Source organism: Pseudopodoces humilis, chromosome 5, assembly GCF_049639895.1.
Source record: "Pseudopodoces humilis isolate 2021_Gansu_Grassland_sample_001 chromosome 5, ASM4963989v1, whole genome shotgun sequence".
NCBI lineage: Eukaryota > Metazoa > Chordata > Aves > Passeriformes > Paridae > Pseudopodoces > Pseudopodoces humilis.
Window position 1 is genome coordinate 10,623,034 of NC_142204.1, and position 25,304 is coordinate 10,648,337.

General features: G+C 42.6%; 1 protein-coding gene across 5 annotated transcripts in view; it reads left to right on the plus strand.

Annotated features, from left to right (window-relative positions):
- PACSIN2 (protein kinase C and casein kinase substrate in neurons 2) overlaps positions 1-25,304 on the plus strand; it is a 64,916-nt gene that overhangs the window by 23,713 nt on the left and 15,899 nt on the right. For 4 of the 5 annotated variants that reach the window (XM_005533128.3, XM_014261674.2, XM_014261675.2 and 1 more), the window contains exon 2: positions 9,362-9,472. The exons of the other annotated variant lie outside the window; for it this stretch is intronic. In XM_005533128.3, the coding sequence (XP_005533185.1) occupies positions 9,413-9,472 (60 nt within the window). In that variant the 5' untranslated portion in view covers positions 9,362-9,412. The remainder of the gene's footprint in view (positions 1-9,361; positions 9,473-25,304) is intronic. 5 annotated transcript variants of the gene reach the window in all.

The window sequence follows — 25,304 nt, forward strand, 5'->3', positions numbered from 1 at the left end:
TCCTTTCAACCTCCGGAGGGCTCTTAGGAGAGCATAGAGCTCGCAAGCTTGTGCAGACCAACTTGCTTTCAAAGGACCAGATTCTACAACTTCCCCAGATGCACCATTTATTATCGCATATCCCGATTTTCTTTTTCCCTCAATAATTCTCGAGGATCCATCTACAAACCACTTCTCTCCCCCTTCTAACTCCTGATCCTCTAAGTCCGGTCTTATTCTGGTCTGCAGCTCCACGATCTCAGAACAGTTATGCACTAACTTCTCTAGAGGTTCACCGAATAAAAACTGAGCAGGATTTTGTGCAGAAGTAGTTTTCAATTCTAAACCAGGTGAGCTGATTAAGATGGCTTCATATTTCAGGAGCCTGGAATCAGTTAGCCACTTCTCTGCTTTTTGTTGCAATATGTTTCTCACATCGTGGGGAGTGTAAACTACCAGGGGAGCCCCAAAAGTTATTTTCTTCGCTTCTCCCACTAACAGAGCCACTGCTACAATTGCTTGTAAACACGTAGGCCAACCCCGACTGACTGGATCTAAGATCTTTGAAAGAAACCCTATAGGCTTCTTTTTGTCTGCCCATTCCTGAGTCAGGACTCCCTGTGCTGTTTGTCCACTCACATCCACAAACAACTGGAATTCTTTATTCGTATCTGGTAGAGTTAGTACCGGGGCAGTCATAAGAACAGTTTTTAATTTCTGAAAATTAGACTCATCCTGTTCAGTCCACTTCAGCCTGTCAGTGTTTAATCTTTCATATAAAAACTTCACCTTTTCACTGAAACCCTCAATCCACTGCCTGCAGTATCCCAAGAGCCCTAGAATTTGTCTAATTTGCCTTTTTGTTTTTGGTGCAGGCAATGCAAGGATGCCTGCTACCCTCTCCGGGTCCAATTTTTTTTTCCCTTGAGATATCCAATGTCCGAGATATTTTATTTCAGGCTCTGTGAATTGCAGCTTGGATTTTGATACTTTCAAACCTTTCCTTCCTAGAAAGTTTAACAAGGCAATCGTGCTTTTCCTCACGCTCTCTTCAGTCGGTCCAGCTATTAGCAAGTCATCTACATATTGCAAAAGCTTTGTCCTGTCCTCAAGAGCAAATTGGGTTAACATTTGTTCTAAAGCTTGTCCGAAAAGGTTCGGAGACTCCACAAACCCCTGGGGGAGGACCGTACACCTTAGCTGTTGCTTACGGTTTGTATCTGGGTCCTCCCACTGAAATGCAAAATAATCTCTACTCCTTTCATCCAGAGGGCAAGTCCAAAATGCATCTTTCAAATCAATCACACTATACCACACATCTTCTGGTGTGAGTCTATTTAGTAAAGTATAGGGGTTGGCCACCACCGGGAATCTAGTCCGGGTCCTAGCGTTTACCGCTCGTAGGTCCTGGACCAATCGGAAGCTGCCATCCGTCTTTTTACAGCCAGGATGGGGGTGTTGTGTTGGGACATGCAAGGCTCTAAAGTACCCCCTTTTAGGAGGTCATCAATTATTTGTTTCAACCCCCTTCTCCCTTCCATCGGGATGGGATATTGTTTAACCCTTATGGGGTCCTCAGAGTTCTCGATTTCTATTTTGATAGGTTTGATATCTAGCTTTCCTACCTCTCCTTTTGAATGCCATACTTCAGGGTTTATTTTCTCCTCATCTTTAGGAGTCAACTTAAATATTTTCACCACCAATTCAGAGTTTTTAATCATGATATTAATTCTTAAAGCGACAATCATGTCCCTTCCCAACAAATTGTAATCTGCTTCTTCTACTAATAGTAAATTCCCTAAGCAAATTTTATTTTCAGATTCTATTTCCACATCTTTTATTACAGGTACTTCAAAGGGGTCTCCCTTTGCACCGATTACAAAAACTTTTTCTCTGCTAGCCACATATCCGTATGGCAATTTCTGCAGGGTACTTCTCTCTGCCCCAGTATCCACAAGAAAACTTACCTCCTGTCGTTGGGGTCCCACTTTTAACTTTATCAAGGGCTCCTTGGATGTTCCGGTCCCCAAATTAAAGAGCCCCTGACACCCCTAATCTTCCTGAAAAATTTTCTCATCTTTTATTCTTTGTTTACAATTCCGCTGAACGTGTCCTACCTGTTTACAGTGGTAGCATTCAGGGGGCTCTCTCCGTGGGGCCGGGGCTGCCCGGTGAGAACCTCGACCTTTCCCGGGTAGTGTTTTAAACTTACCCTGCATCTGTTCTTGTTTCTGGACCTCTTTTACCGCAGTTACTAAAATTTTAGCTTGCAATTTCTGCTTCTCATCTTCTCTCCTCATGTATACTTTTTGAGCTTCCCTTAGGAGCTCCTGGAGGCTTTTATCTTGCCACCCCTCGATCTTTTCTAATTTTCTCCTAATGTCTTCCCAAGATTTAGCAACGAATTGTGTTTTTAACAGAACCTCCCCCACAGGAGAGTTCGGGTCAGTCCCAGAGTAAATCTGTAAACTTCGCCGTAATCTCTCGATCCATTCAGTGGGTGGTTCCTCTTTTCCTTGACACTCTCTAAAAACTTTGCTAATATTCTGGCCCCTAGGGACCGCTTCTCTTATACCTTGTACAATCATGCTCCTTAAATCCATCATGTTCCGTCTGCCTTCCTCCGTCTGTGCATTCCAGCTCGGGCTTACGCTAGGCCATTTCTGGTTACCTGGCGTCCCCTGTGGATTGCGTCTGTCCCAGTCTCTGATACCGGCTTGTTTAATCATCTCTCTTTCCTCCTGATTAAACAATGATCTCAGGATTGCCATAAGATCGTCAAAGGTATAAATACTACTCCCTAAAAATTCATCTAACCTCTCAGCCACACCAAGAGGGTCATCCAACAACCGCCCCATCTCTTTTTTAAATGCCCTTACATCTCCAGAGTTAAGGGGTACATTCACAAAACCGATCACTCCCGGGGCCGTCGGTACTTCCCTAAGAGGGAACAACCGGTGCCCCTCTTCACTCTCTCCCCATTCATTATCTATCATTCTTGCTCTCAAACGGGTTCTACTTGCGGGAGGGGAGTTGGTGATTGTGGGTTGCCTCCCTGTTATCAATTGTGGGAATTCTGCCACCACCCGGCTGAAGGGAGGAGTCCCCTCCGTTGTATGGGAGGGTCCCGGTTGTGGCGGCTGGACCGGCAGGGACGGATAGGGTGATCCCCAGCCTTGTGCAGGAAAAACCTCCGAGGAGGTTGCTGTGGTTACGGTGTTTACAGGCGGGGAAAGGGGAAGGGCTGCCGGCATCGCTGCTGGCCCCGACTCTCCCGCTTGAGACACACGTATCTCAGTGGGTTGGTCTCGGGGGCCCAAGGGTGCTGAAGGCACCACTTGATCTGCAGAGGAAGGTCCCGCTGGTCCTCGATACGGGGGTGGTAAGTGATCGAGGGGTTCCCAGGACTCAGCTCTCGACTCACGTTTTTCTTTTTGTTTTATTGGAAATAGCCCTACTCTGACATTTACCCAGAGCTTAGCATATTCCCTCTCCTCAGGATCTGAGGGGACCTTGTTCTCCACATAGGAGAATAACTTGTTACACGTCCATTTTTCAAATGTGCCTAACACTGGCCAAGTGAGGTGACTTCTCAACTCCTGTCCTCCCCAAACCTCCATACAATAATGTATTAATTTTGCCTTTGATTTCCCCTTCCTCTGGGGACAATCTTCCCAGTGTTTTAGCATCCACCCCAAGGGACTCTCCAGTGGGATGTCTGGTGATTCCTCCCCCTGATCGGAGGAATCTTTTCCTGTGCTTCTTCCTTGAAGCTTACTCTTTTTCTGCCCCATACTTCGCAAATATATTCTTACCTTTCTTCGACTTCTCCGGGAGTCGATATCTGTTTCTGCGTTGTGTACTTAGGAATCAAAATTTGCCGATACTCACCTTTCAGCGAGCTGAGCTGAGGTCTCTTGTAATCGGTACTTTTGATTCTTTCCTGGACCTCTCCCTGGGTCCGTTTACTAAGAGGGTTTACCAATTCTCGAGCTCGACAAGACGTATCCTTCCCCTCTTAGTACCTTGCGATCAGTTCCCGAGACACCCTTTGGCCTCAGGTTTTACGAGTGTGTGTCGAGAGAAAAAAACTTTCACTCTGTATCGCTTCCTTCGCGGCCGGCCAATTCCCTCGCGGGAGGATGGAAACGCGACCTTGAAGTCCGCACTCGCTTCGTGATCAGATCACGTCTCACACACTCGCCCGATCGCCCACTCAACCAGCAGTACTTACAGCTATTTTCCTGCGTGGGTGTCTTTGTGCACACTAGACGTTTTACGAGCAAAGCAAGCCGCGGCTTCCCGAAGGCTCCGTGCCCTCCCGAGCTCTCCGATCCGGATCCTTTTCCTTTTTATTGTGGTTTTTACCTCCGCCTAAATTTGGTTCGGATATCGGAATGAACTACGGGGGTTCTCAACTTACCAGGCCGCCAAAATCAGCGGGGGTACCCATCCTGGGCAGCGAGATTCCCCGCAGTTTCTCCGATCCGAGTCACGGCACCAATCTGTTATAAATGCAAAGGCAGATTTGGGTTAAATAAAAAACAATTTATTATAAAACAATTTCTATAAAAAAATAAACAATGAGGAAAAACCACAATAAAACAAACAGCGCAGCGCTGGGTGGACAGGGGTCTATACCCAAAGGTATAGGTGTTCCCAAATCCACGAAGGAGGGTAGACTGTCCGGGGTTTTTATAGGGATTTTTAGCCTTGAGGCCAAATTCCAGGCAGGCACCATTCACCAACGGTCCTTGATTGTTGTATGAATTGATTTCCTGGCGTTGGAGAATAGAGTCAAATGGACGTCCGGACAGAGTCTCCTCATATGTAAAGAAGTTCTGGGTGTTTCTTGATTTCATTGTGGTTCAGGCCATCTGGATGGGATGGTTGGATCCGGGTTGGAGCTGATGGATATCTCGGCTGGACTTTTTCCTTTTGTCTACCTGATGGCTTCCCCCAACGGTGGCCTGCAAGGCGGGGTGTTCAGGTCCGGTGATGAGTATCTCGTCGGAGCCTTTCCCTGTTAGCCTGATGATTCATGTCCTGTCTATTCTTTTCCGTTGATGGGCGCCGAGCCTGTCCCTGTCAGCCTGATGATCCTTGTCCTGTCTATTCTTTTTCGTTGATGGGCGCCGGCTAGGATCGTTATCCTTTGAGTGGGAATTCGCGACTAGATCTGGGAAGGGCTTGTGGGCCACACTGTACTTTATATTTTATATCATTATTGTTATATACATTTATTTAGATTTCTACGAATTTTTACAAGTTCATTTCTCACACATCCGTATAAAAGCCCTGAACAATTTGGGCTGATCATGCTTAGAAGCTTGGGCTGGTCCTGCTGTGATTCTAGGATGTTTCTCTGTTGTGGACTAGTTTGTTGCCTAGGGCCACAGTTTAGTGATTGCCATGCTTTAAAGCAGCTAATTACAGTACATGGGACTGTAATTAGATTTTTTTTTTATGCCATCTTTTTGAGTATAGTGAAATATATTTTCAAAATAGGCATAATCTTCCAAAAGAAATCAGAATGTTAAAATCTCACTTTAAACAAGCCTACCTGTTTCACAGTAAGAGTTCATTAAAGCTATTTGTTATTAAAACCCTGAGGGTGGTTTAACAAAAGGATTTCTTTAAATCTTTTCCCCATCTTCCTGTTGAAAAATGCCTTAGAAGACATTTTGGGATCCTCTGCATTATTTTAGCTTAATAGTCCGGATTTGTTTCACAGAAAAAAAACCCACAAAAAATAACAAAGTATTTCAGCATGAACAAAGCAAGGAATTTTTCAAATTGCTTTCAAAGTAATATCAAAACCAACTTATGAGAGCAGAGGCAGCATCTTGTGTTCAGCTGGTTTTGTGTTTGGTATCTGAAGGTCTACTTGCTCATTAGTTAATATTTTCTAAAATCCTTGTGTGTTAAGCCCTCAGGATGTTTATAGCACTTCTTTTCACATAGTGGGGCACTAGCTGTGAGGAAGAAATTCAAGGTCTTTAGCATAAAGCATGGCTAGAATGTTCCCTAAGAGGAAGCTTTAAAAAAACAAAAGCCACATTTATTTATTAAGGTATGTTTTCCTGTGTCAAAGATCAATGTATCCTAATTCACAACAATTACTTAAAAGCCAGGACCAAGAAACTGGAGCCTTGTTTGTTTGCATCATTTCCGTAGCTATTACAGTATGTAATGTTTAGGATGGAGTTACTTTCCGTAGTTGGACTTTGTGGTTTATTTTTAGCCTATATAAGCTCTTGTGGCTAAAGTGTGCTTGTGACAAAAGGCAGCAGGAGCTCTCAACTAGTAAGGCTTTCTCTGGGCTGCTGTTTTTGGTAGCTACAGCACTGTGCTACTGTTTGCTTAGCAGTTGGGGGACAAGAAAAAGGTGCTAAAGAGATGGGCCTGGGAGTTGTGGAATGAGAAGAAAAAGAGTGGATGAAGCCAAACTGTTGTGGTAACAGGAAGTGTGTGTGAGCACTGTGTTTTCCTATGGAGTTATTGGTTCTGCTGCAATCCAGCTGACCAAAGAACCCCCAGCTCTGTGAGATGCAGGTGATCACTTGTGGATAATCCGTGCAGAGCTCATCTTTCTTGTTGTTTCCATCTAAATTTTCTAGATTTTATGTGACAAACTGTAGTTGTTCATAGGCTTACTTTTAGAGGGAAATGGAAGACCCTGCAAAACAAAAAGTGCAATGAACTTGTGAAACTTCTGCAAATTCACTTGGAGGATGGGATGACCAAACCCTGACAAAAAATGTGCTAAAGGCCTGGCTGCTGTAATAATTCTATTTTGTGAGGGTAGCATGACTCACACCACTTAATGTTCCTATCTCAGTATACAGTTTATTTTAAGTAGGACTGTGTAAATAGTGTTTTTCTGTACCAGTTGTTGCTATGACTTCACAATATTTCCCTAAATACGCTTGCTCATACTTTCTCACAGCATAGTATTTGGCATATTAAAATCTTAATTCCATCAGTATTTCCTGAGTGCTGATCATTTTCATGCTTCTATGGAAAAAAAGGATAATTCCATGTATTATGTAGTTCTAGTTGAGGAGGAATAAAAGGTTTTTTTTAAAAAAAAAAACCAGTTACCACAACCTGTTCCTTCATTTAAGAAAATGTTCCCATGTTTGAGCTTTTTCAATCTTTCTATGTAATTTTTCAGAGTTAATTTGCAGGAATGATACAGTTTAAGCTATTTTGTTAGAGGTAAGTGGACACTGTATTATTACTTCAGAACACTTTCATTGTCTTTTTTTATGTGTAAATGGAGGGGAAAAATACTGCTGGTGTGGTTTGGGAGAGTGGGATGGATGACTGGATGGGATGGTCTGAAATTTTCCTTTAAGTTTGTACTTCAGGGTTTCTTTTTCCAAGATTCTGAACTCTACAGCTGTCTGCCAGACCTCTTCCAAATGGCAGTGAACATTTTGGTTGAAAGGTTGGGTGTAGTGGAGAAAAACTGCCCTAACCCTAACCCTTCCTGATGACCTTCAGAACTGCATTCCTCCCTCGTTCTGCATGGCATGTCCAGCTGTTTAATCTTAAACTATTTTTATGAATTGGTCCTGCTAGTTGCTAGCTTGTTGCACTTCAGTTTCCTCCTTATGCTGCTTATAGCTGTCTAGAAAAGGATGTGAAAAAGTACACTTAGAAATGTGATCTTTGCTTACCTTAACTGTAAAAATTGCAAGGGACAAATTTTTTCTGGAAAGAACACATTCCATGCAAAGATGTGCTACTAGAGAACCTGACAATTGAATAGTGTTTAAACTTTTCCCTCTTGGCTCAGTAAAAGTACAGATGGAAAAACTGGTTTTTTGGTAATTACTAATTATGTAATTTAAAGATTGTTACACTAACATGTAAAAATAATTTCCCTTTATATGATTTTCCTTTCTAGTTTGCCATTTTGCAGAACTCTTCTTATATTTTGGCTGTCTTTTAAAAATAAAATTGTAACAATTGATGTTCCTGTTGTGGTTTTTAGTTCCATATTCAGCATTAATGTAAGCTTTTTGTGAATTGCATTACATAAATTAATTGGATGAAAAACTGATAAGAAGAAATATCTTGTCTTCCTAGCCAGAGTATTTTTGTTATGTTTGTGCTGCAACTGTCCAAAGAACTCTTTCGTTATAGTAGTTGGGTTTTGTTATGAACAAGTGCCTACCCTTATAGCAGTTATTTTCAGTGTATCCCAGAAATTCTAATTTAGTGTTGAATTTTCCTTGCCTGGGAGGCTTTCAGTGCTGTTTCTGTCATCAGCTTGTCATAATCATTGGGCAGCAAGGTCAGGTTTGGAGATGTTTTCTGCCCCCTTTTGAAGGGCCCATGGTATTTTAAGGGAAGCACGATTGACAAGGCAAAAAAAAAAAGAGAGGGAGCTACAACTTACAGTCTGATGAAGGTATTCATCCCACAAAGGGTGGTAAAATCTGTTTACCTGTATGTATCCCTGGTAGTAGTTAGAGATAAACTTGGCAGGAGACATCCAAACCAGAGAACCTGGTGAAATATCTGCAGAAATGGGACAGGGATTTGTGTGTGTGTTTATGTTTTGGGAGGCAGCTGTTTCCTTTCTCTCCTACCTCTTGGTCTCCAGCCCACAAACTGCGTTTGTGGATGCAAGTGCCTGGATTTTTTGTCTCAGTAATGTTTTTGATGTTAATCTTACATGTTAGCTTAAGGTAACCCTAACTTTTTTCATGCTCAGTGATTCATTAAGTCATCTGCTTCGATGAGGATAGATTATATTTTTCTTCCTTGCAGCTGTGTCTATAAAGGTGAAAATGCCTGAATTGTTAAAGTAATGACTTACTTTTTAATAAAGCTCAGAATTCAAAACTGATGAGTTTTCAGTTTGTTTGTTTTGCTAAAATAGAGCAATGACAAGAATACATTTATTTTTCTTTAACTCAACAATTTTTGGCCTTTCCAGTGGGTTTCATTGTATAACAGATTTCCAGTGGAAAAGGAATAGAAATCAGTGCAGGTTATTGTTGCTGAAGCAAAGATCAGCTGATTGTCTCATAGGAATGCTTTGAAAGTGGAGTAGTTAATGAGTAAGCATCTCATTGCTCAATCTTTTTTTTGATCGTGATAGGAAATTTTATCATTAAATAAACTCAAGAGTCCGGTGAAACGTGATGTAAGCAGATGCACTGAGTATTTTCTGGACAACCAATGTCATGATAAGAGCTAAAAACTGTGTGGTAGAAGTTTTCTGTTCCAAAATGCCCTTTGTGGTTACCTCTTGTTTTTATTTAATGGATATCAAAATATTGAATGAAGTTGCTTTGCATATTTTCATAATTTCTTAACTCCATTGTTAATGCTCATAAATGTGGATTTTTTTCTGTTTCTACAGATTCTGAAGGTGTTTAAGCTCTGAATAATTCCAAGCTCTTCATACATAGCAATGTCTGGTTCATATGATGATTCTGTTGGAGTAGAAGTTTCTAGTGATAGCTTCTGGGAGGTAATCCATATGTTTTATTCAATATTTTGATTCTATTTTTTACTCGTATTGTAGAAAATATGATTTTTGTGCACTGTGAATTGTGGAGAGAGCTGCAATATAATACACCATCATTATTATGATCTGCAGAAATAGCCTTCAGGGTAGAAATTAACCTTTTGGATTTTGACCTACTTCTGTTGAGAGCTTTAATGGGCATAAACTTGAGGATGATCCACTTGGGTAGGGTACAGGATTCAGAATTGAACCTTTGTCAATTTTTATTGTCAAGGAAGGCCACGTGTAAGTAGCTTTTAAAATGATCAAAGTTAAATATGAAGTAACTCTTCCAAGCTACTGTAAGTGTACATAAATTACAACAGATACTGTGTGGATGTACTGCCTGTCTCATGTTTGTATCTGGATATAAGTATAAACTTTTTTGAGACAAGTTATTCTTGTCTCAGTGTAAAAGTATACATACGGAAGATAATATAAAGTACTTTGTAATATCAGCAATTTGTGCTGCCCCAGTGTGACAGAGCCTTTCAGATGCTGGGATAATTTAAGCTCTAAATAAAGGAAGCTTCATAAAGCAGAAGTACTTTTACAGAAACAAGTCTTTTTCTTTAAGTAAAAAGAAAAGTTTGGCAGTGTCAGTACTGACACAATTGGAGGTAAGTACACTGTCCAAATTAGCTGTATTCAGTAGGACAAACTTCTACCATTTGAGAGGGAGCTCTTTTGAGTTTGAACTATAGCAAACATGAAAACAGTTCAGGGGAATCTGGATTTACCAGAGACCTATGCTAGACAGCTTGATTTTGGTGACCTGTACTTCCTTTGAAATGTAAGATTTTCTAGACCACTAAACTGTGCTGTTTGTGGTGACAGCATATTACATTTTAATGCATATGTCCCATGATCTCCCATGTTTTTACAATGTATTTTCTGAAAGACCTAATGCTAGTGAGGTTCTGGTTGAGCAGATAGCTACAGTTTTTTGAGGAGATATAATTACTGTTATGTTAAATATGTCTGTCTTCTTTATAAAGAAGTTCTTTTAAAATCACTGTATTCTAAGCCTTGACCCCTCTTGTAGGGGTACTCTGTAGGATGACTACAGACAGGCTGTGGGATCATTTGATGTATAACCACAAATATTGTTCTTTGTTGCTAAAATGATACATGGAAAGCCATGGCAAGCAGGTGAAATTCCAGGTGACAGGAAAGAGTAAAATACTGTACCTGTCTTTAAAAGGGGTGGGAATGATGACTCTGGGAACTACTGCTCTTGGAGGTGTCTCTCAACTGGCTATGATCCTGAGCAATCTGAGATATCGCACCTGCTTTGAGCAGGAGATTGGACTACCTGATCTCCAGAGGGTCCTTCCAACCTTAGTTTTGCTGTGTGGTTTGTTTTATGCTGAGGCAACTTCCTGAGCAGGCTTCCTTGCTAGAATTGTTTCAAAATAAAATAAAGAGGCAGTCAGGAAAAAAGAATTCTGGATGAAAAGGGGTATTTTGATGTCTGCTGGGCATCGTATACTTCGCAGCAGAACATGATTTCTGGCTGGCTGTTCTGTACCAAGCTGTTGTCTTCTATCAGATAATCATGTCTGGAAGCATAGAAGCTGAGTGAATAAGAATGAAAATTTCTGTGAACTAGGATGATTATGTTTGGACAAATTTGAATTCAAAGAATTAAATCCAATAAGGGATGATCAGAAATGGCAATTAACTTAAAAGAGGACCTTCATGAAGATTTGTTTAAATGTATTTGATGCTTATTATAGGTGGCTTATTTGTGTTTGTGGTCTTGGTGACTTATTTTACATCATTTTGTAAACACTACTACTTAAGTCTGTTTCTTTGGACTTGTCAGTGTATTCTTTCCAAAAGGTCAGGACTGCAGTCTGTTTCATGAGCAGTGTGAGTAGACTAATGTATAATGCATGAGCATACCTTTCTTTACCCTTGGATAAAGAAATACTAGACTTCTGTATAGCAATCAGTTGGTTTCCTTATAGATTTTTCTATGCTTTCTCTTTTTTGATATATAACCACAAATATTGTTCTTTGTAGTTAAAAGGATATTTGGAAAGCCATGGCAATCAGATGAAGTTCTAGGTGGCAGGAAAGAGTGAAACATTGTACCTGTCTTTAAAAGGAGTAGGAAGACTGGGAATTACTGACATGTCCAACTCACCTCTGTGCCTGGGAGTATCATAGGACAGACTCTTAGAAACTGTGATAAGGCATAAAGAGGACAGGAATGTGATTTGAGACAACCGAGGGCAAATCTTGTGTGACGAACCTTGTGGCCTTTTCCAGTGGAATGGCTCCATCAGTGGACAAGAAAAAGGATACAGGTGTCATTTATCTAGATTGCTCTAAAGCCTTTGACATGGTCCCCCACAACATCCTTCTCTTCAAACTGGGGAGATGTGGATTGCTGATGGAAAAGGAATTACTTGGGTGGTTACATCCAGAGGGAAGCAGTCAGTGGCTCAGAGTCCCAATGGACATTGGTTACAAGTGGTGTCCCTCAGGGCTCCATACTGGGACCAGTGTTATTTAATATCTTCATTAATGGCATGGAGGGCTTGAGGGCACCCTCAGCAGCTTTGCAGATGACACCAGGCTGAGAGTGCAGTGGCAATCTAGAGGGACCTGGACAAGCTCGAGCAGTGGCCCATGGGAGTCTCATGAGGTTTAACCAGACCAAGTGCTGGTGCTGCCCCTGTGTTGGGCACATCCCTGTGTGTGATGGATCCAGGTGGGGATGGGCAGAGGGAGCAGCCCTGGCAGAAGGACCTGGGAGTGCTGTGGGTGAGAGCAGGACATGCCCCAACTCAGAAAGCCCCTGTGCTGGGCAGCACCCAGAGCCCCAGGGTGGCAGGGGAGGGGGATTCTGCCCCTCTGCCCGGCTCTGCTGAGCTCCCCCTGCAGGGCTGCATCCAGCCCTGGGCCCAGCACAGGAAGGACAGGGAGCTGCTGCAGCCAGGCCAGAGCAGGGACACCAAGGCAATCAGAGGGATGGAGCAGCTCTGCTGGGAGGAAAGGCTGAGGGAATTGGGATTGTTCAGCCTGGAGAAGAGGAGTGACCTCATTGTGGCCTTGCAGTGACTAAAGGGAACCCACAGGAAAGATGGAGAGAGACTCTTAACAAGGGCCTGGAGTGACAGGACAAGGGGGAATGGCTTCACACTGACAGAGAGCAGGGTTAGATTGGATATGAGGAAGAAATTGCTCCCTGTGAGGGTGCTGAGGCCCTGGCACAGGTTGTCCAGAGCAGCTGTGCCTGCCCCATCCCTGGAAGTGTTCCAGGCCAGGTTGGGTGGGGCTTGGAGCAACCTGGGATAGTGGAAGTGTCGTGGTTTTAAACCAATAACTAAGAAAATTACTTACTTCTTGCTGTGAGATATGGATTAGAACAAGAGCAAAACAGGCATAAAACTTAAAAGGAAAAAAAAAAGTTTATTGACAAACTACAATAACAAGAACACCAGAATAAACTTCCAGAAAAACCTTTTCATCCCCTGTCTACCCACTATTCCCTTGTTCACATGACAAAAGAGACAAAAACTTTGGAACTTTGATGGTTAAAACAGTCCCAATTCTTGCTACAGTCTTTTCACCAGTCTTTGTAGAGAAACAGAAGTTTCTTCCTGTTAATTTATGGAGTTTCTCACAAGAAAAACTATTTTTGTTATAGTTTTCCATTGCCCTAATGTTAGCTGCCCAGAGCTGCTGTTATTAGAGCCCACTCCTCCCATTTTCACATCACTCTGAAGTGTGTATGGGCCATGAGTCTAGGGATGGGATTTTTAAGGATAAGTTATTCAAAGGCAAAAAGTCTTCTTCATCTGTTTCTGTGAGCTTCACTAGAAAACAGTTTTCTCATTGCCTCTCAAGGCTTCAAATCTTCTAGCACTTCACTGTACCATAATTACTCTACTTTTTACTCAAAATTTACACTTTGAACACTCTATTCCTCCCTATATACTGTCATGAATTAAAGGAGTGTTTTCAAGACCTTATTGTCCATTTCCATAGTTTTAACAGAAAGATATTTCAGCTTAATTAAAGCATCTTCTTAATTCTCTACCTTTTCTGAAGCTTCTTTTCTTTCCTGTCACTAGTAGTTTATAAAGTCTCTTTTCATGTTGATCACTCTCTTTTTCTCTCTCTGGATAAAAAGATTAATCCGCAAGTCTCATCTGGGTAATGAAAGAGTTAAAATCTTGCCCAGGCTGTTGTAGGTAGTTCTGTGGCCCCGGCCGGTGCAGGAGCTGGAGCCGTCTGCGATGGAAAGTGCCTCATGGCTGCTCTGGAGAGTGTAGTCGCCGCGCCCAGCCCGCTGCAGGTCCAGAGCCTCTCTCTTTCTTCACTCAGCAGTTTCTAGTGAATTTAGTTACAGCAAAAAACCTGCAGCCGAGCCAGAGATCGGTTCGGCCCGGCCCGGCCCGAGCCCGGAGAAAACCTTCCGCAGGGCCCGCATCTCCCGGCCGGGAGACGCTGGGCCCAGCCCAGTCCCCGCCCGGCCGCATGGCCTGGGCAGGGAACGGGAGGCCTGGAGCTCCGCCACCCTTCCCAGCCAGGAAACAAAGAGAACCAAGAGGGCTCTGGTTTTACACTTTAAGGTAGGGTTCTGTTGAGGGTTAGGTGTCCTTTTTTTTTTGTTTTTGTTTGTTTTGTCGTTCTGGCCTGCCCGGGGAATTTTTACCCATTATGTGCTGGGGCAACCTAACTACCGGTACTTAGGGGTGATTGACAACGGACAAAGAGTAGCCGGGCCCGGGGCGGGGGGGGAAGGGGGCAGAAAAGGAGGGTGGGGACAGTGTTTAGCTGGCTTTTCTTCGGTTTCGGGGAAGGACGTTCGTGTGCTGGGGCGCGGAGCTGCTGCGGTGGAGAGAAGGGATTTTCGCCATCACCCAGACGGAGCAGTTGCTTCTTCTCCTTCTCCCCTCTTGGCTGGTGGCCTCGCACCCCCTGCCCTGCCGGGACGTGTGCCAGCCACCGCCGCGGAGCTGCTGATACACCTCATCCACCGGCCCAGGATCTCAGCTCATCCCTGCTGTTTCCAGCCGACTGTTCCTCGGAGCCCTGCAGGAGCACCGGGACTGACTGCCCGAGGGGTTTGTGAAAAACAAAACCTCTCCTCCATCCCATCTCAGCTGAGAGAGCTGTCCCGGGGTCCCTGGTTCTGTGTTCTTGTTATTGCTGTAGTTATTGTTTGTTTGTTTGCCTGGTTATACTAGTAAAGAACTGTTATTCCTATCCCCAGATCTCTGCCTGAAAGCCCCTTGATTTCAAATTTATAATAATTCGGAGGGAGGGGGTCTACATTCTTTCATCCCAAGGGAGGCTCCTGCTCTCCCTAGCAGACACCTGTCTTTAGAACCAAGACAGGTTCACAAGTTGATCCCACTTTTCAATGGCCTAAACTGCTGTCAGTTCTCAGCAATGACCGATAATTGGTCAGGAGAAAAGACTCCAGACAGTTCCCAGCAACTTAAACTTTCTTAAAGGTAAAGTAACTCCATGACAGGAAGGTGTCCCTGCCCATGGCAGGAGGTTAAAACAAGATGATTTTTTAAGATCCCTTCCAACCCAAGCCATTCCATGATACTTCTGGTTTGGAGTCATCTATCCAAACTAAATTTGACTGCTGTTTAGTCTAAAACTCATCCTTTTTTATATGTTAGGAATTGGTTGTTTTGTTTCTGAAGACTACAACTTTGAATTCTGGTCTTAATCTTTCTCAAAGGGTTAAACAGCTTTGATCAATGTATTTTGCTTGATTTGAGTAGAAAAGATGTGGTGCCTCTGGAATGCCAGCTGAGTGCTTCATGCCTTAGTCACAGGAAGTAAAAAACTCCTAATCAATTTAGAAGTTGTTTTGTTACTACAGATTCTGACATTTATGCTCTTGTTAGAGGTTTTTCAAGGTTTTTGACACAGTAAGTTTTTTCTTTATTTTTAAAGTCAGCTTGCAGTTTGTTAAAATCCACCTTGTTATGTTTTGCTGCTGCAGCTGAAAGCAGTGAATCTATTTGAACTTTGTGGTACAGAAGTGACAGTCTGGCAGGGTGAGCTTTCAGGTTTGTTCCCTCACATCCAAAATAGCTCAGATTTATTTACCTTCGGACTGTGCTGCAAAGCCCATCTTTTTCATAAAGGCATTTAGGAAAGAGTAAAGAACCTGACTGTGGGACCTAGCTGAAAAACTGACTGCAAAAGCTGTTTTTTGCTGACTATATATCTATTGAAATTAAAACACTTCTAGTTGTTAAAAGCCGGTTGTTCTGTTGAGCTGATGTGATCTGTACCTGATAGAATGTTGACAAGTGAACTTCAAAGCTTTTGCCATTGCTGTTGACAGAAATTTCATTGTCTTTAGGACATGAAACACTTTCTTCTTTATCAGTTTTCTGACTCTAGAAGGCTTTGGTTTCTTTTGGAACTGTCATTGCCTTTGCTATGGTTTCTTACTAAAATGTGTGAATCTAGTGTTTGTAGTTGCCTGGTAGTAGATTTACTACTCTAACCTTGTCTGGTTGCATATGTTCAGACTGTCCATGGAGCAGTTCAATGCAGGTTACTTTATCTGTTAAGCTTTTTTTTATTAAGTTGCTATTTCAATACTGTTCATGGAAATTTCCAGTTCTAGCACTGAGAGTTAAGTTCAGTGCTGGAAATACAATACAAATTGTAACTTGTTTCCTCTAAAGGTTAGTACTTTTTATTACAACACAGATATTGTTATCATGTTCTGCTTTGTGGTTGGAAAATTGTTGTCTTGTTGAAAGGGAATTGGACAAGTTGCTGTTTGGACTTATATTCATATTGACGGCTTACTGTAGATGTGGGAGTCAAAAAATGTGGGTAGGTCAAGGCTTAGGCAGGGGTAGTATGTTGAATCAGAACAGTCGATATGACTGAAAGAAAAAGGCTTTCAGAATTATACGTTTGTTAAGCGTGCCAAAGAAATAGCAACAGCTCTCATAATTAAATTGAAGTGTTTTTTTCATATTTGGTAAACCCAAGATAAAACTTTAAGTTTTTTTGTCTTCTAGCAGAATGACAAATCCTTTTCAGTAGAACAAATCCTTTTTTTCACCTCTAATTTCTTCAGGTGTTTAGTCAATAGAAGTACTTTGGGAGTCAGAGGATTTTGTAGATGTTTTAAAATAGATTGCTTAGAGAACAAAGAACTGCAAAATACTAAGAAAAGGCTTTCTGAAGAATAATTCCCACAATAGCAGTGGAGGATTTCATTGAAGTTTCAGTTGTAGTAGTGTCTTAAATTACCTAAGAAATGGAAATTTCACTCTCCTAATTTATTTTTTTTGTCAAGCCTCAATGTACCTTGATGTGTCTGGTTAAGCTCATAACTCTCTCTGGGTGCAGAAATGCTAGAGACTGAGGAATCATGTTGATAAGCTCCAAGAAGGAATTGCTTCATCTGTGTTACATAGCTGACAAGGATGATGTGCTTTGGGTAATCAGAGGTTGTTGCTGATAGCCTGAAGCTGGGTGGCAGCAGGTTTTCCAAGGGAAAGTGGAAAATACACAATTTAAAAGCCTTTCTATTTTGTCCTCATCTATCATATGGAGTTAATAAACATTTGCTTGACTGCTGTAAATGCATCATTATCATTTAGGGCACTTTCTGCATCCAGAAATAGACCGTGGCAAAACTGGTTAGTTCCAGTATTGCATTGCTTTAGTTAAACATGAGAAATGGGCATGAGGACAATTGGCCTTCTCTTTCAGGAGTATTAGACATTTTGGAATGCCCATGAAAGATTTTAGTATATTAATAATTAACAAAATGTATAATAAAGTTTGCTTTTCTGTTTATTAAGCTCCAACCTTATGCTACCAAGCATATCACTATTGGGGATATATTAAATGAAAAATGCCTTGGGCAAGATGAGACCAATAGTCTTGTTCAGTTACATACCTGTGAAGGTAAGAAAGCCAGTGAGTGAGTGTTCCTAGAGGTAAAGTGTATGCATATCTTGCAAGGGAAGACATCAAAAGGAGCAGCTACCCTGCCTGTGGAGGCACTTATTTTAATTGAGCTCTGGGTCCCTCAGACTGTGCATGTTCCTTATCCCCTAGGTGTGCTTCCTTATCTCCCTGACTTTTTCTGCTAACATCAGCAGTATGGAGCCCATTTATTGCAGGGGTGTTTAAAACACATACTTACCCAAACAGAAATAGTCACGCTGAACAGCTGCTAAACCTGCAGCTGGGATTATTTTAGCCCTGTGAGTGATTCCCTGGGAGGACAGGACCTGGTATGCATTTTGAAGTGCTGAATACAGGACTTCTCTTGCTTTCTGAAGGATTTGCTGAGAATCCATTAGCAATATAAGACTTTCAGCCTCATAAAGTGGAAGCTGATCCCCTGTGTAGTATGGATGAATCAAATTTGGCTTCTGTTTGCATTGCTATTGTCCCCTGCCCCCTCCTAACCACATAGAAAACCAACAAAACAAACCACAAAAACACCCCTACCCAAAACAGAAACCCAACCAAAGCAAGGCCCAAATGCAACAGTCTGGATAAAAAATACTTGGGCTCTGAAATAATAGATTCCTGTCACATAGTTGTTTTTTAAATCTCCTCCTAACTTGGAGCAGTGGAATATTTTTCATTTATATTGCCAGTATTTGCTTTAATGGTGTATTTGCCTTAAGATTTTGTGTGTTTAAGAGCTTCCTCAGAATTTTTCTTGTAAGCAGGGGTGAATTTATATGCATAAACTTAAACTTACTTAGAGCTAGTGCTCATATGTACTTGGACTGTATGTGTTAATTGTGCACCAAGATAATTATTCTTATATATAAAAACCACATAGTGGTTATACATGTTATTGCTGGTTGAAATGTTTGGAAGCTTCCTGTTTGACATAGCTGGAAAGAAATTTTACTCATGGTTAAATGGAGTGCTGGAAATAGTGTGTATCCCCATGTTGGCCAGTGGTATGTGTGGGCTTGACTATGAACCTTTAAAGCTTATTATTCTGTTTCGTGCCTAGGAGTATTTGCCCCTAAAAATACCCTTGTTGACTTTCTTTTGAATGGTTCCAGTTCATAAAGGCTGACTTGCTATGAATAAGATCTGTAAGCTTGGAAAAAGAGTTGACATCAAATCTATCTTCAGGCATTTGAAACTCCTGAAGTATTTGTGGTATACTGTTTATCATGGCATGCTGAAATTACCTAACAGGAGTTTAGCAATAGCTGAATGTTTGCCACCTTCTGGACTGCTAATAAATGAAAGTACTTGTCGCCCTGAAAACTCAGCTTCTGAGCTTGCTAACATAGTTTTCTAAGGACTTTCCCAGGACAGTAACTAGAAACATAGATATGTGTACATTCTTTCTGTTACACGTCTTGTGATGGGCATCTCTCATGGCCAGTGCAGTGAGAAAGTGTTATCCTGACCATCCAATCCCTGGCCGTGGCCAAAAGCCTATAAATCCTGGGAGGAAAAATAAACTCTGCTCTTTCCTTCACCACACCTCGACCTGTGTCCGCGTGATCAATTGATCTTCAGCGGTAACATCTGGTGAACCCCGCCGTGTCTTGCACGTGTGTTACAGGGTACTGTCTAGCCTGTGGCTATGGATGGTTTTGGGCTTTCTCTTACGGAGGGCCTGGTTCTGGAGATATGGCATGCGGTGTCTGATCAAAGAGGGATTGATGTTTCGTATGCTGACTTCCAGCGATTGTGTGAGTATGGGAGAACTGAGGGGTTTTTCCCTGTGGTTGAAGCGATTTTTTCGCAGTCAGCTTGGGAGGCTTTAGGCGATTCCCTGATCGAGTCTCTCCTGGTCGGTTATCAGCCCCGGCTGCTCGGGATCTGGCGGAGGTGTGGCTTTCTGAGGTCGGGTCCCGAGGTCGGCTCTCCCGGGATCGCCGGGGCCCCCAGCGGGTTGAACGGGGACGCCGCGGGATCGGTGGGCGTGACCCCGCCTCGGCCAGCGCCGCGGCGGTGTAAGCCTAAGGAGGCCTTGGGGCCTTGCCAGCGGGCCGTAGGGGGCGCCGCGGACCCGGGGGCTGTAACGCCGCCTCGGCCCGCGCCCCGGCGGTATAGGCCCGGGGCAGGGTTGGATCCCCGTCGGCGGGCTGTCCGGGGCGCCGCGGACCCGGGGAGTGTAACGCCTCCCCGGCCCGCGCCCCGACGGTGGAAGCCGGGGGCGGGTTCGCCTCTTCCGTGTGCCCTCCCGGCACAGGCCGATGGGGGGGTGCTTGAACGGGGGGCCGCGCCGGCCCTGGGGGACGCCTCAGGGCCTGTCCCGTGTCCCTGCTGCGGCTGGGCCGTGCCCTGCCCCGCGGTGGGGGACGGGCCGGGCCCGGACCCCACACTGCCGGTTTTTCCCCCTGCGAGCCCGGGCTGTCCCCTGGCAGCGGAGGAGGACAATGCCGCGGCTTCGCAGGCTGTGCCTGTACCGGCACCCCGGTTCCCCCCCCCGACAGGAGCGGGCTGTGCCGAGCTGCCTCCAAACCCCCCCGCCTCGGGTTCCCGGGCATCACTTGAGCCTGCGTGTGGTGCTGCCGCGGGGGAAAAGCTGGTGGCCATGACAGGCCAGGGGTCCCTGGCTGCTGGAGCCTCTTCGGCTGGCCTGTGGACTTTGTCCTCCTGTAAAATGACTGTGCAGCTGAGCGTATCAGGCATTCCATGTGCTTCCAAATGCTTTGATCCGGTGGGTGAGGGCTTGAGTGCTCTTCTTGTGGCATGGTTGAATATCACTGCCCAAGGCACCATTGCTCACCTATGGGACATTGATTCGGAATTCCTGGGGTGCAGTTCTGCCATGGGTTCCACACTCCTGCCTCCTGTTCCTATCCCTGCGGGACCTGGATTTGCTCACTTTGTGCCTTTTGAGTTTTATGTTCGCAGAGCTGAGACCCAGCTGCGGGGAGATGGTGGCTTCGGGTTCCCTGGACCTCCCTGGGTTCACGGACTGCTGTTCTGACAGCCAGGGGTGATCCTGAACGGGTCTGCTACCCGGTCCATCCTTGGTGAGATGCTGTCAGAGATTAGCTTCCATGGGTTTTGACACTGGCATGGACAGCACGATTGTCAAGTTTGCTGATGGACCCGATGCTGACACATTTAACACAAAGAAGAACTTGAGACTGACTCTTTGTTCAGCATTTTCTGTTGTCTTCTCTCATGATAGACTAGTCACCATCCGTGACTGGATGCAAGAACGGTTGGATCACAGTGATCTGGAGTTTCAACCAGTCCCTGGGACATTCCTGTTTTCTGTATCAAGAAGAAGTATGGGAAATGGGGGTTGCTGTAATACCTCCAGAAAGTTAATGCTATGATGGAAATCATGGGGATGTTGCAGGCTAGCATGCCTTTACCTGCCATGTTTCCTGTTGATTGGCTAGTCCTCATCGTGGATCTGAAGGATTGTTTTTTACGATTCCTTTGCATCCCGATGACAGACCGAAATTTGTCTTTTTGGTGCCAGCTATCATTAATGCTGAGCCCACACAGAGATATCAATGGAGATTTTGCCATAAGGCATGCAAAATTTGCCAGCATTTGCCGATGATATGGGGCTCTAGCCCTCTCTGAAGTTTGCAAGCAGTTTCCTGCTGCTCATTTCTACAACCTCCCTGAAATTATTTGAGGGTCAAAATGATTTTGGGACAAACAGTCCTGCATTTGGAGATGCAATTATTTTATTATTTTTTTGCATTCAGTGCAGACACTGCATGAATGATGTCCAGATATTAATGGACTTTCACATGGTTGTGTCCTTATATGGGACTGACCACGACAGAACTGTCTCCCTTGTTTGGTCTATTAAAGGGGGACTCTGATTTTAAAGTCACCTCTGACACCCACTGGCACAGTAGATGCTGGAGGAGGTTCTGTGAGCAGTTTCTGCTCCTCAAGTTTATTGCGTTAATCTTTCCATTGATGTCGCTGGTTTGTTTTTTGCGGTTTTTTTTTTGAGAGTCATGAGGCTGGATCAGCCCAACTGATAGAATTACAGACTGCTGTCATAGCATTTCATAAGTTTTCCCAGGCACCTTTCAGTTTGGCCATGGATTCTGCCTCCGTGACCAAATTGAGAGCCATCCACAAGCAGGTGTTGATGTTGGACAACTGTGTCATTTATTTTGGAGTTTTGTTTTTTTCTGGGGTTTTTTTGGTTTTTTTGTAATAACGAAAGGGTGAGATATCACCCTGAAATTACAGCCTTCTGATTGTATGGAGTATTGTATTTTTCTATTATTTATTTTTTGATTGTTTATAATGTTGCTAGTTTCTCTGTTCATTTTTCTTTTTTTCATTTCTTTTTGTTAAACCAAAAAGGGTGAGATGTCACCCTGAAAACTCAGCTTCTGAGCTTGCTAACATAGTTTTCTAAGGACTTTCCCAGGACAGTAACTAGAAACATAGATATGTGTACATTCTTTCTGTTACACGTCTTGTGATGGGCATCTCTCATGGCCAGTGCAGTGAGAAAGTGTTATCCTGACCATCCAATCCCTGGCCATGGTAGGAAGCCTATAAATCCTGGGAGGAAAAATAAACTCTGCTCTTTCCTTCACCACACCTCGACCTGTGTCCGCGTGATCAACTGATCTTCAGCGGTAACAAGTACTCTTCTTTTTTCTCAGTGTATCAGAAAAACCTGCAAGGTGTGTTTAACACTCTAGACTTTTGTGCTGCTCTGTGAATATGCCTTAAAATTTAAGAGTCTAACAGTAGAGGTAAAGGAGCCTACATAATTTAAGACTCTCCCTTTGTGTTTAGTGCTGCAAAATTGTAGAATAACGAGGTTGTAAACTCTTAGGTATCCCCACTAAAGTTCCTATCAGTGACAGTGCTTTGCTCCCTTGGTCCAAGGAAAGCTGCCTGCACTGCCAACTATAGGATTATCAGTGCCTCATCGCAGGGTGCCTCTGTGTTTTTTCTGGATGTTAACAGATACCGTAAATATTAGATTTGGCAGACGATTTGAGGTGCCTTTGCTGTGCTCATGCCGGAGAGGAAGTTGTAAAATCAGAAGGAATGGTTTCTTGATTAAGCTAAATGGAGACCTGTAAGAGAGAAATGGGGCAAAATAAGATCAACTGAGGTTTATTAGTAGCATAACTCAGTATTTTTTGCAGTGGAAAAGGGTTAAAACTGATGGTTAGTTCAAATTAGAACAGGTAGGGAAAGTGACACAACACTATGAATCACAATCTTCCCAGAATGGACTGATTGCATCAAAAAAAAGTGATCATTATAGTGGTCTTTTTAAGAAACAAACTCTTGATTATTTTGAAGTGTTTCTGACATCTAAGGGTAAACAGCAACTGAATTTGATATTGTGAAATAAACTATCTCTTTCAGATGGAAGTAGTTTTGATGTTAAAATGAAAGTGGGATATAGCTTTTAAATATCTATTTTACTTTTTGAAATTGTAAGAAAGTTTGTAATCTTACAATTCACTTTCCTGAAACAAACATTTTATTTGTAGGACATGAAAACTTTTAACTTCACGTCATAACTTCATTCATGTCTTAGTCGTCTGATGTCTGTTTAGCAGGAAGTAGCCCAGTGCTCAGAATGATCAGGAAATTATTCTAACTAGCAAAATCATCTATATTCATGCACTGTACAGGGCTAATTGAGAAATCTGAAAATTACCAGGCATTATGTAAATATGGCTCTGACTGAAATAAAAGAGCACAGAATTTTCTGTTTGTGTGGCTCCTGGTCAGTTACTACAAATAAAATAATTCTTCATTTTTCATTTCCTTAAATACTTCTTGTGAAGGGGAAAGAGGAAGTCTTGCAGAATGTTTGCCCTTTACCTCATAAACTGGAGAAAAGAGTCTTGAATAAATAATGTACAACATCATGTTTTTCAGAGTTCCAGGTGTCCTGAGTGTGTTTCTAAGTTTTTCATTTATTGTTTCAACCTATCTACAGTTAATCTAGTAGTTCCTTGGCCACATAAAGACTGAAGTTCTGTTCACTTTACTTGGCTCTGTGGTCTAAGGACCTTGTGTCTCAAATCTTGTGTCCTACAGTGACAGGCTGCACATCCCACATTTCTAAAACGTATCATTGCAGTGTCCATAACTTAAAATGCAATTTTTAAAAGAAACCACTAGGTTTTCAGCATGTTACATGCCAAGTTATATAAGTTATGTTCTCTGCCATAGAACACAGAAAATATTGCTGTATTTCCAAAATTCTAGCATTCCTCATAGGGCAAATTTCAGTGTAAAAGGCTTTCTTTGCAATACTTGGTTATTTTCTAGCAGCGTAGGCTTGGTGGTTCCTCTTCATTCTAAACTGTGATGCTGAGTTCCTTCACTCCTCCTGTTATGAGGAGGAGGAGGTTGGGTGAATTATCTGTGGTGCGCATGCATCTCTTTAAAGGTGCCCTTATGTGATAGCAGCAAATGGACCATCACAGGTAAGCTCAGTTCGGTTCTCTGAATACCCGCCTGAAATTTGGCAACTGCTAAATGCTGCCATGAGGTTACAGTTTGCCCAGACAATGCAAAATTAAAGGATCAAATATACCACAAGGCAGCCAGCTCTCATCCAATATTAGTATTTAAAATGCTAATTTAATAGTGAAAATTTATGAAAGGAAATGTTTGTGCTACACACATAAATCCCTGGGCACCTAACTGGAGACACAAATTGATGTTAATATAAGGCTTCGGTAAGCTAACATAACCTGTTCTGAAAGTCTGCTTGACTGTGAACCTACAGCTGGAGTAATTTTGAGTAGATGAATGATTTGTCTTTCATTACAAAGACTATAGATATTCTTGGAGGTATTTAATTCCCTTAACACTTTGATGACGTATTATAACTGCCTACTTCTCCATTTCCATTTCTCCTGAAAATAGAAGGTTATTTTTCATGCTTTCTTGGTGACAGATGCAGTCAGTTGACATGGATGTATTGACTATCTCTGGTAGCTACTTCTCTTCAATTATGTTGTAGCTATGTTTAAATGTGCAGGGGCTGTGTGTATGCATTTGTTTACACGATTTAGGCAAATCAGTGGCTGCTAACTAATGCCTTACTTAGATGCTAACTAAATTACTTTAATCTGTTGAAGTGGATCTATTCCAAACAAAAAAAAACATTCTCAGATGAATGCTTTGAAGCCACTGTCTAAGAGAAATGGTTTTGTCATGTCATTGATGGCTTTGATTTTATTTTTTGCCCAGATTTAATGAGAAGACCTAGCATATATCTGTATTTATTGGTATTCCTCCAGCGTTTAGTATAGGGATTTTTTTCCCCTTTAAATAGTATTTCCCTGTATACCATTTTTCTCAAGCAAATGGCTTGCATGTACATCTGCTGAAAAAATTCTGAATAAACGTGAACCTAAAAGTTGGATGTTTTTCTCTAGGTCAGATGTGAAACAGATATGATTCAAATGTAAAAATGACTAATGCACTTGGAGTATTTGAATATTTAATCTACTGTCTTGCTACTAGTCTTTGGTTTTCAGTCAGGTTCTTATGGCAGATAAGAAACTGGCTGTGATATTTTATAGGCTGTGCAAGTTCTCTTAACAGAGCTCTTAGGTCTTGTTTAATATTTACAAAAGCAAACCTGAGTGACCTTGAATTAAGTGGAAATGTTACTCTGGGAGCAGTGTAAGGCTTCTTTTCCTTTCAGACATTTAGATTTGTTATTCCATGTTGGTGTGTGCACAAGAGTGAAAAGGGAGTGTTAGTTATATAATGGATGTTCGTTACATAGGGTGCATTTTGCTCCATGTCCTCATTTTATTGTAGCTTGTACTGTGAGCAACTGTGGGGTTTTTTTTTCTTC